At 41.9% G+C, this 12,099-nt stretch overlaps 1 protein-coding gene across 8 annotated transcripts in view; it reads right to left on the minus strand.

The window, feature by feature from the left end:
* Positions 1 to 8,034, minus strand: part of grin2bb (glutamate receptor, ionotropic, N-methyl D-aspartate 2B-b) — a 90,727-nt gene extending 82,693 nt beyond the window's left edge. For 4 of the 8 annotated variants that reach the window (XM_079337014.1, XM_079337013.1, XM_079337012.1 and 1 more), the window contains exons 1-2: positions 7,260 to 8,034; positions 2,504 to 3,284 (exon numbers count right to left, since the gene is read on the minus strand). In XM_079337014.1, the coding sequence (XP_079193140.1) occupies positions 2,504 to 2,512 (9 nt within the window). In that variant the 5' untranslated portion in view covers positions 2,513 to 3,284; positions 7,260 to 8,034. Of the gene's footprint in view, positions 1 to 2,503; positions 3,285 to 6,019; positions 6,035 to 7,259 lie in introns of all 8 variants that reach the window. The other 4 variants (XM_079337009.1, XM_079337008.1, XM_079337011.1 and 1 more) reach the window with 4 other exon arrangements.
* Positions 8,035 to 12,099: the final 4,065 nt, after the last annotated feature.

A 12,099-nucleotide genomic window follows, 5' to 3' on the forward strand; every position in this document is an offset into this window, starting at 1 on the left:
AGCTAAAACTGGCAACTGACTCAATAATGTATTCTGATTTCTGTTCGGTTGTTCGGCATGGATCATTTCTTGAACAGATCTTAAAAGATGATGGAGGTCCTTCTGAGCTGTTGTGTGACCACTTCTCCCCGCGCGTCTCTGAACAAACAGCGGACGGCTCAGCACCTGTAATCCTTTAACGACTCGATCAACATTTGTAAAGCTGCTCGCACGAGGCACATGTCCAGAAGTGAGTGAGCCAGCTGTGTGCCTGACGCAGGACATTCATAGCACCGGTCCACTGATGGAGACGGGGGCCCGCCTGACAGGAGAACTAACATCCTGATCCAGTAATCCCCCCTTTCTGAAACCTGCAGCATCACGACGCTGCAGCAGAACACGTCTTCTAGGCCGCGTTGCTTATACACTCAGCGCTACATCTGTCTACAAAGCTGCCTCCTTCATCCTCTGTCTGTGAAGCTCCCTCTGGATTCACCGCCTTCGCCTACATCTCTGCCTGTCTGTCTCTTTTCCCCTTCTCCCACGCCTCAACCCCAAGCCAGCTCTCTATCATGTTTCCTCCGCACTCCTCTTTTTTTTTTTTGCCTTCTCCTTCCCGAGGACAATTGAAGCCCCAGGAAACACAGCTCACATGCAGCCATTTCAAGCCAGCCACTAGCCAACTGTTGAGACAGAAGATGAAGTTTTGATTGAAATGTTGTGGCGGGGGATCCAGGGAGCCGTGGAGTGCAGAGTCTGTGCGGCATATGTGCGTGTGTGAGGAGGAGAATATGGTGCGTCTGTGTCAGTGCTGGAGCCTCGGCGATGTGAGGGAGGGGCATAGCGAGCTGTCACACACCTCCTCTTAGTCACGCTTCGATAAAGAGTCGCATCATAATTAGATAGATCCATCAGATCGTGAGTCAGTGGATGCAAATGGGAGGCATTAACCAGTCTCACACAAAGCGGCGAAGAATCCAGACGAGAACAAAATCCTCAATGCCACCAAGAAAGCACATGTGGACTAACTCCAGTGTAAGCAGGTTTAGCACATTAAAGGGACAGTAACATTTAAACACTTTTCTCTGGTCTAAAAGTCGGGTCTGCTCTCATGAACGCTGTGTGTAATTCTCCTTTAAGGCTTGTTCTTTTTTTATCTCCGCTCCTTCACGCCTTGTCACACTGCTTCTTCGACAAGTATTCCCATTATCTTTACACACCCCTCCAACTTTTAAATGTGTCTTTTATCAGTCCAATTCGGCAGCGGCTGCTGAAAGGAGCTCGAGCTCAGCGAAAAAAAAAAAGGAAAAAAAAGGCTGCAGCTTCCCCACTTTGCTGCTCAATACGGTTACTATTGTCTCGACCTGTTTTCCCTCGTGAAGCAACACATCTCGTCGTTTTGATGGGCTTATTGAAGCTGCTGCCTCGTTATCCCTTATCTCCACACCGGCCTTCCTCACAAAGCAGACGAACAATGTGTGACGAAAAGGACAATTTGTCTTGAGCTCAATGATTTTTTTTTTTTATCCGCTTCCTTCTCGTTCCTGTCGTCTCTCTTAAAACCAACACAAAATAAGAATTACCATCGACGTCTTGATTTAAACCAAGATATGACAAACTAAACTGAAGCTTTCAAAGAACTGAAAAAAGGAAATCTTTCCTGTAAAGAGGCACCAGCATGCTTTATGATGCTATATTATCAAACACGTGGCCCCTTTAGACCCTTTTACATGCTTTTAGATCAATCATAAAATAGTGATCAGTGAGGATCAATAGTGACTTTAGAGTAAACTGAACGGATTAAAACAGGAAACAAATGTCTTAACCGTAAGCTGATACCAGTTCTGGTCTTGACTGTTAATAATTAAATGAATAGTTGAGTAAAAATATGTCACCAGTTTGTCAGTTTGAAACTCCAAATGTGTTTTTTTTTGTGTTTTTTTTTTTAATTTTACACAACGAAATTGGACTGTTGGTTCTGGTCTAATCATTCTGGGCCCCTGGCAACTCATTTGGAAATTTCCAACAATATTCGGACATTTAATATAACAAACAGCTTATTAATAAATAAAAAGACCAGTCAGTGGTTCAGGACCTGACATTCACTTGAATTCTTTCCTCTTTAAACTAAATGTGATGTGTTTTTATCTGATCAAGAAACAGACAGAAATCAATACTGATGATGTGTAACCTATAAAAGCAAACGAGCCCATCAGTTTCATTCTATGTGTTGAAGTGAGGGAGAGAAAGAGAGCCGGTCTGAGATGATCCAGACCAGTCTGTCCTGTGCTCCACCGGTGTGACATGCCGAGGCAGTGGGCACGATAAACATGTATGTCTAACATCATGTATGATATAATCACATTTCAGGCTCTGATGGTTCATTTTAATGTGGAGAAAAAAAAGTCAAAGTTTGGACCACTGCTGGTGAAGCAGAGGGCAGAAAAACAGTGTGCAGATGTCTGAAGAAAAAGTCTCAGTCCGTTCAAACAGAGACAGAAACACAGTTTGTATTTTGGCCTACCTTGAACATTGCCAGCCCGGATCTCCTCTCTGCTCTTCAGAACTGGCATGATGGAGTGGTCTGGGATTCGACTCCTCCTCTCATATCCTCGGGTGAAGGGAAGGTAGACAGATGAAGTCGCGCACAGAAGGCTGGAGTGGGGTCTTTCAGCAGGCGGAGGGGGCGAATGGGGGGGAAGGGGGGGGGTTCAGATGGTCGATGCTCAGGCGTTATGAATCAGAGGGAAGACGACTGACCTAAACGGTAATATGTAGCCGTTCAAGGTCTATCAGCGAGACATAAAGACGGTGTCTTTGAGGATTGCAGTGGAGTGCTTTTTAGTGAGTTAATGATCTGAGGCCCAAAACTGAAGAAATCTGCAGAGAAGCAGATCTATCCTTTGGGGAAATGTGGATTTGACTCGAGTAAGAGGAATTATAAAAAGTTGAGCATCAACTCAAAATGTTAGCGAGCATGTTCAATTACCAAAAGAAGCTCAAAGTTGATAGAAGTGGGAGATGAAGGGAAGATCTTTCAGTCCTCTTTTCACATCCAATTCTCTTTCCTCTTCCTCCTCCAACACTAGCTCGCCAATGTCCCCTCCCAGAAGTCTTCGAGTGTGTGAACACAGTTGCCGTGGAGATAAGGAGATGAGCAGCAGTGTTTGTGTGTTTGTGTGTGTACACACTTCTTTTCTTCCCACCCTTCCTTTTCGTCTTCTTTCACTCCTCGCCTTCGCTTGCTTTAGCCTGTCATGATCATGAGCTTGCCGGCCCTGCTCAGCGTTCTCCTCTTCCTCAGTCTGAGGAGAAAAGCAGAGAAGGACAGAGTCAGATGGCAGAGTACGGCTGTGGTGGATGATGTGTTGTTGGTGAAGGCTGAACGCCACGGTGTACACAAGTCAGTGTCCTCAGAGGTCAAGGCTGAGCTCAGTCAAGCTGCTGTGTCTACATGCTCGCTTTCACTGCAATCTGAATGTGTTGAAAGTTGTTGCCTAGTAATATCACAGTGCCACTTCTCTCATAGGAGAGGCTCGCCCTGTTTGATGCTCGTGTTCATCCAGTGTTTTTCAACCTGCGGCTCCCGGCTCAACGGAGGTCACGGAGACATCATGACAGGGATGTGAAAATGTGTTTTTATTTATGTGAGTCTCACAAGGTTTTAACATGTGACACGTGTGCATTTAAATGAATATTTGTTTTCCTTCACTGAAGTTGGAACAATGTGGATGTAAGCTGGATGAAAAGGGTGAAACCTTCAGTTAATATTAAGAACAAATCCAGGAGGAATGATAATGTACGATTTATCAAGACAAACTGACTTGATGCTGCTTTGGAATCAATGTATGCAATCATTGAACAGGAAGTCCTGCAGAGGCTCTGAATCTTTGTAATGGAGCGACAAAAAGTCGACTTCTAATTCACCGGAACTTTTTGAAATGTCAGTTTGATCTTTGGGAAACTGTCATCGATGGTGTTCTTTGACATTCTTCATAACTTCATCATAGTTTGAAGATTGATGCGAAACGAAAGCTCTCAAGCTGTTTTCACACTCGCAATCCGAAAAAAAAAAAAAATCTCGATCATTTAAGGAGGAATGCTCCGGAGGATTCTCCTGACCAGTCTGTTCACATCTGCTCCTCACAGCTGGAGACTGATAAGACACATAAGATAAGACACTCCTTTCCTTTTCCAATGGGGGGAAATTTACAAATGTGCACACAGCTTTCTGCAGGTGTGAAAGAGCCCAAGTACAGTCTTAGTAATGTGAGTCATGTTCACGGCATCTAAATCTTTCAATCTGCACGTGTTCAACTTTATTCAGGGATTTTGAGGAAGTTGGTTCGCGTCGGTAAACAAAACTAATCTTAAGTAAAACAGTCAGTAGATCTACATTTAATCTGGCAGGAGAAGGAATTATGCATCCAACACTAATTATTTACAAAACTGTATCTTTTTCTCTGACTCATTCAGAAAGTAATTATCTCTTAGTTTACCCTGAGAGAGTGACTGGTGCAGAAAATACAGGATGTAAATCTCTGAATAAAACAACAAAATCTGAAATGTTTGTTCGTTTTTTCAAGATGTTGAATAATCTGATTCAGTGCGAGTTATCCAGAAAGCCGTTCTCACTAAAGGACGTTTGAATGCAGACATGTGCGACTTCTTAACTTCATAAAGACAAAACTTTTATGGCCTAATTTGACTCGGTGCAATTTGATGATTCGCTCAATGCACAGCGACGTTTACGTACTTGTGGTCATCACGTTAATATTTGAACGATTTTAACACATTTTAACCACTTTATTCAACATCAATTCTTCATTAGACTGTTCCCACGAGGTGAATTTGTCTATTTAAGCCTTTATATTTAAACCTGTGTGCTGCAGCTCTCCACTCCTCACGAAGAACTCTTAAATCATTCAGACTGTTTGGGCTTTAAGGCCCTCGCTTAAAATCCACTTGAAACTTTAAGGGCCGTGGCGCACACATTCACTCAGCTTAAGGAGAATAATTAAGAGGAGAAGACCTTTGTTACGTAAAGATGTGCACGAGCAGTGTTAAGAAATCTGGACAGCAGAACGTAGCGTTAAGATATCTGAGCACAAACAACTAAAAGTGTGTTTCTTATTATCGTCAGAATGTCATAATTTGCTTTTATGTTGGAAATTGTGATTTCGAGCGTTCTGCCACGCCAAATCTTATCTGCAATCGGACTGATGTGAGATTTCTTTTTTTATTTCTACGAGTAGAAAAACAACTTAGCACTGGATGACAGCACTTTGAGATATACAGCCATGTACGTGTACTCATTAAGGTGATGCTGGAGAGTCAGTCAGCTTAAAGCTGGTGTATAAGGTGCATTAGATCTGTGATTCATTTTCAGAGATCTGTTGCATATCCATCGAGCAGGAAACAACATGAAATGTAGTGGGGGAGGAGAAGGAGGAGGAAGAGGAGGAGGAGGAGGGGCAGCAGCACAGCATTGGTTTTCAAACCTCAACCAACTAAAAAGCACAAATAATGAGAGGCAGCGGGCTGAAATAAATGCATTTAAACGCATGCACCTGCACACTGTACCGGACTAATTGACAGAGTAAACTAGCGACGCCTGATGAGGTAAAATACTTCACGAGCTTTAGGCTGGTTTCTGCCATGAAACATCCAAATGACCTGAAATGGGTCAAAATCCGTCTTTGCTCTTAATCTCAACCAAGAGAAATGGTGATGCTTGGGATTAGATACCACAGCAAATATAAAGAACACAGAAAGAGGCATGGCCCGGTTAACAACCAATTAGTCCCAGCAGGGTGAAAGAACGGCTCGAACAGCGTAAGCCAACGTGGTTAAGAATATAAAAACAGAGAACAGAGAACCTGCAGACAGACGTTCATGCAGAAAAAGGTTTCCATCGAGACCATGCAGACATAGAAATGCACACACACACGCACACACATGCACACACAAACACACGTCATGCATGTGCACACACTCAGTTGCGAGGAGGAAGTGGGTGCTTGATCAATTCACTACTCACCTAATTAACTCTTTTCTGTAACACATAATTTATAGACTGTAGTGGAGATGTTTTACAGAGGAGCAGAGTTGAGACACAAAAAGCAAAGACAGAGCAAAACGAAGGGTCCTTCACAGTCCATCATGGTGACATCCCGCTCTCAGGACAATCAAGAAAGAGGTAACTGTGAAGCCACTTTATCAGTCCATAAAGAAAGAGGTCAAAAGGAGACTTAAGTGTTTAGTGTGTTTAAACTACCTGGTGTCCCCTTAAGGCTGAGTGCACAGGTAGATGTCCATAAATAAATAGCTTATAGGTCTAGTACTGGTTACACTGTAAAGCTTTGCTCCCTTAAAAAGGTGTGCCAGTGACAAGTGGAGACAAAGCATTGAGAGAGGAGAATGTGAGGGTTTATGTAATGAGATGGGGACTAAGTTCTGCATACTGTCTATCAGACGTCCGATCCACTGTCAAGCATTACCAACTGAAACCACTGTTCAGCAACTAATGCCGACCAGTCTCTCTCTCCTGGTAGAGGATGAAAATGAAGACAAGTGGAGGGAGAGAGCTTCAGGGGTCAAGAATGGCCAGCTCGAGATGAAAACCCCGATTCAAGAGAGGGGAAGAGGAAAGGTGAAAACCAGATTCTGAAGAAATATTTCACAGGTGGAAATGAGAGAATTGAGTTTTTCGGGGTTGTGTGTCTGAGTGTTTGGGGCAGAGGGGCAGGGAAACGAGCTAACGGCCACTGATGGAGCATAAATCAAGCATGAAAACGGGAAACACTCCTGATGACTCGATGAGACGCAACTGAATAACTAACGGGGATTTTCATTTACTTTACTTTGGGGAAATAACTTCTCAACTTTCCCAATTTATAAATACGAATAAAAGAGATCCAGACGTGCCAAGAAATTCATTTCATTTTTTCCTTAAACAGAATTTGTCTTCCTTTGATTGCTGTGAAACAAACGGACCGTCTTCAACAAAAGGATCACTGACTCGTGACATGTGGACAGCTACACAGATTTCTGAGAGACAACAATCAAAAATGAAGTGACTCGGTGAGAGGAGCAGATGAGAAGGGCGTGAAAACGGTGCGAGACCAAAACAAATATCGACTCACTGCACATCGTCGTTTTAGGCGTAGTTTAGTGTGCGAGTGCGTGTGTGTGTTAATGTGTGTTTTATGTCAACGTAAAGCACACACAAATACACACAGACAGACAGATAGACAGACACTAAACGATAGTTAACCTACCTAGAGTAACATTTAAGAATCCCGCAAGAGTGTGATGCAAAGAAAATGGGTGTGGAGGGACCAAAAAGAGAAGGAAAAGGGGGGAAAAAAAGTCATTCATGAGGAGCTTTTAAGTTGTCTTTGAAGAAAATTCATCCAAGTTCATAACACATCAGACTTTAGGGACAGAAAGAGGCGTTAGGATGAGGAATAATGAACTGACGGCAGCAGTCAGGAATGAAGAGGCGAGGAGGGACTGACAGGTACGATGTGGTGAGAGGAGGGTGGGAGAGTGGAGGAGAGGAAAGAAAGGACAAACGTGAAAACAAAACTCCCTCCGTTCTTTCTCCTCTCACTCATAGATAGAGAAAATTGTACGCCAGGTAGATGGAGAAATAGATGAGGAGGCAAATGACGGAGAGAGAGACTATATGAAAAGATGAAGCACCTCCCAGCACCGCGATGAGGAATAAGAAAAATATAAAACGAAAGAAAAAATTGAATACTCCAAAGCCTTCCGTTTTTGCTCTGTTTAGTGATGTAAAGGGGGGCGGAGTGGGAAGGGGGGCTGTCAGTTATATCCCCCCTCTCCCTGCAACTGGTCAGTCTTCTTCTGTCCTCCTCAAAGCAGGATGCTCCCTTCCCTTCAGATGAGCTGTAACCCTTTGCCAACGCAGCTGTTAGACATGGCACTCAGGCTGGCTGCATGCTGGGCTGCTTCTACCCAGAGATGCACAGAGTGGAGACGAAACACACTTCAGGAGCGCAGCGCACAACTCTGACTGCACTCGCTCGCTCGCTCTCCTCCTCCTCCTCGAGGTAGAGAGAGAAAGAGAGAGAGAGAGAGAAATGTGGAGGTGGGTCCCTCTATAGGATTGTGAAAAATTAGAAAGATGCTACAGTAAAGAAGGGCTGTTGCAACAATTGTCAAGAAAATTGCTTCCATACAGAAAGCAATGGCTCCCTCTGTTGTTACCCGGTGCTCAGAGAATGAAAAATAAAACGTTCTGATGGAGTTGGAGGTGAATTTTGAGATCCGTTACCCAGAGATAAACAATTTTCTCTGGTAAAAAAAAACCAAACATATTTTAAATCTTTAACTACATCATATTTATGTCAGTTTCACTCCTCCTGATATGTGCAGCAGGAATCTGTTTAAAAGTCAGGCATTAATTAAATAAGCCACCACATCCTTTCTCACTGGACAGCGTGAATCTAAAAATTTGGTTAAAAAATGTTTTTAACATTTTGTTGATTTATGAAATACACTGGCTAAATAAAGGGGTTAGGTCTACACATACTAGAAGAGGCATATGTGGCTCAGTCGGTGGAGTCGGTCGTCCCTCGACCAGAAGGTTGGCAGTTTGATCCCCACTCATGTCTGGCAAGACACTTAACCCTCAGTTGCTCCAGCTGGCAGCCACATATGAATGTGTGTGAATGGGATGGGTTAATACTGATGGACACTTCACATAGTAGCCTCTACCATCAGTGTGTGACCTGCAGTGTAAAAGCACTTTAGTCAGGAGCCTAGAAAAGCGCCATACAAGTCCATTTACTGTTGAATGGAAGTGTTGAATGGTCCTAAAGAATGTAGTTTATACATTTCACACAGTGTTTCATTGCATCTTTTCATTTCAGTCTACGTTCAGAGTCCAATTTGAAACCGGTAAAAAAAAAAAAAAAAATGTTTTTCACATTATGGAAGGAACACTTAATTTCAACACAAGTTATTGAAAATAACTACATTTATCAAATACAGTCCTGCTAAACATTTGCATGTTCGTTTGTTTTTTTTAAAAGGTCATACAGGTAATCATTCATAAGGAGCCATGTGCAATCACAGCAGCACTTTAAAACTGCAGGCTCATTTTCTTCAAAACGGTGGATAAAAGTTTGAATACCCGTGAATAAATGTTGCTTCACATAAAGTATATAATTACAAATGAATCATTTTTCAGTAAATAGACTTTTAACACAAGGTAATTCCCCACAGTGAGACACTCACTCAGAGAACCGGGGTTATGTAAATGACCTAAAATTACAACGATGCAGGACAATCTATGCAGAGTGCTTTAATAACTTTTTTTTTAATTGAACGTAAATCCAAATAAAGATCATGCGGTCCATGCGGTCCAAACTTTTGCGTATCTTTAATCTGATCACGACCAAATGCGGAGGTTGTCGTAAATTAGCAACAAATTAGCAACTGAAGCGAATTTAGATCAAATAGCAAGCCAATAAACAGACAAGAGGTAGGCAGTAAAAAACAAACAAAACAAAACCCACTTAGCATGTTGTCGATATCTTTTCTGGTGTAAACAAGTCTTTCAGAGTCCCAGATTGATACATTTTTCACATAATGATGTAAATATGTAACCTAGCCGTGTTAACCTGTTGACGCACCTGCAGTCATCACTGAGCTAATCAATAAATCAGTACTCAATTAGTCAATTCTCATTTTTAAACATGCGTTTGTGATTGGTAGGTTAGAACGCGTTTATAAATTGGTAATTGATTTTATTTAATTAAAACTTTAATTAAACTTTTTTTTAAATATGGGCTCTGAGGTTGTCTTAACAGGCTAGGTGAAAAGTGTAGATGAAACAGACTAACTTTTTTTAAATGACTCTGTCTCTAATAAAACGCGCCTACTTTTTTTGTTGTTTTTTTTTAATGTTAATCATCTAGAAAGTAGGACAGTCCATGTGCACTGCCTCCCCTCCCCAGTAGGAGGCACTTCATAGAATTTTTCATCAGCTGTTCTCCACTTAAAAAAGGTCACGTTTGAGCAGTCCTTCTCAAATAGTGGGGCTGGGGGCGCAGCGAAGTGTCAGGGGGGGAACTTTCAGTATAGAGAAGTTTCTGACAGGAGTGACAAGAAAAACGGAGGAGGCGTCAGATTCAAGAAAAGCAAGTGACGATAACCGTCACAATCCTAATAAAACCAGGAAATATGACATTATTTTGATAATCAGGTAATTGCAGGGTCCGAAAATAACACCCACCATGTGCCATGCGAATATTTTTTTCCGTTTGGTGAGTCAGAGGGCTAATTGCCACAAGGCGGGAAAACGTTTTACGCAAAAGTCATCAAAACTATGCTATTAGTATGCAGCGCATGTTATGTAGCTGTAGCTATACTCCTCTTTCTGCTGCCATGACCGCGGAGCACAGAGTCAAAAACATCAACATTCATTTCAGCGCAAACGCACGCGCATACACACACTGGAGCTCCAACCACCACGCGCCCCTTTTATCTTTAAGTGCTCAACACACAGTCGGGAACACGTGACCCGGTCCAACAGTCGGTTCGACTTTTCACCGTGTCTGCAGCTGGTAGTAGATAGTGCGCGAAATACATGCTGAAATAATGAGCAGGCTGATTATATTAAGTGTCTAATATTGTCAAAGATAAATTTCTCTGTGGAATTATAATGTATTATTCTCTGATGGATTATAGTTTTTAGTCTGTATTGTTGTAGTGCAGATTGAATCTGTGACTTAAATCTGTGATCGATTCAACAGAATATAATGCTTTCTCTATCAAATGTACTGTAACAGATGTGTATGTGACACAAACTCACAATGTGTTATTTTGGCCAGTGAGTCAAAAATGTAGATTTTGGACCCTGGGTTATTGTATGCAAAGTTCTGGTGACCGCAATTTATACAGTAATAGTATATATATATAGTATATGTAAAAAAATGTCTGTTCCCTATGTTGACAGAAAATAATTGAGAAACCAATGCGCTAGAGGGTGCAACATTACCTTTTCTATTTTAAACACATCTGCCATGTTTTATGTTTTCTACACTTTAAAGATGCCTCAGAGAGCCAAGTATCACATTATTCCTGAACAGTGCCCTGAAGAAAGCATTTTATAAATATCTGTCAATGAAAGGACACCCTAAGGATTTTTATGTCTCTTTTTCAGTGTTGTATAGTGTTATTTCTTATAAGCCTTACCAGATGCAAGGACTGCAAATCAGCCATAGCTAGAAGTCCTATGTATACATTGGTTCCTCTTTGATAGGATGTAACGATGCCTGCATGTGTTTTTCGACAATTAAACTAAAAATAAATAAATACAAAAAACCAGAAAAAGTCAATTAGGAGAACAATGTCAGTATGAGTATTAAAGATGACATTTAAATAACACTGTGCAAATATTATCTGAAAATATTACAGTAAATTGCCCTCACTATCTTTACCCTCAGCTCCTCATTAGCAGCACACGTATTTACAGACCTCGCAAGGGGCACCATTAAGTCCACAGATCATGTATAAACTATCATGACTCATGTTTCCTGCAGGGCTAAAAGGTTGTGCCACAGTCTCAAAAGCAGGAAATAATGTGCAGGCTACTCCACAATGTGAAGATTGGTAATCAACCGGTGGGTCATTTTCATCACTTAAGCATAAAATTAGCTGTGGAAGCTGAGCAGCCCAACCTTTGATTTCTCTTTGAACTTGACAGAGGCAGGGCAGTAGCTAAATCCAAGCTACAGTGTCACAGATTACCTTCACCAATGACCCACTGGAGTGGAAGTGAAATTGTTATCCAAAAGCCAACGCTATCTGCAGTATCAAACCTCAAAGCCACCCCTTGCATAATTTGAAAGAGATCCTGCATCATGTTACTGAGACTGAGTCAGCCTGCAGCTTTAATTGCAACGTCTGATGAAGATGAAATGATGTGCCAAATCGTGGACCGCCAACGATTCGATGAGACGGAGCTCGCCAGTGTTATTTTATGTTTATTATACTGTATTATTTCATTACATCATAACAATCAGACCAAACTTCTCATCTGTTTTTCTTCATGCTCCTCTGACAGACGCCTGTTAATGTCCTATA

The sequence above is a fragment of the Symphodus melops genome, assembly GCF_947650265.1.
Source record: "Symphodus melops genome assembly, chromosome: 2".
NCBI lineage: Eukaryota > Metazoa > Chordata > Actinopteri > Labriformes > Labridae > Symphodus > Symphodus melops.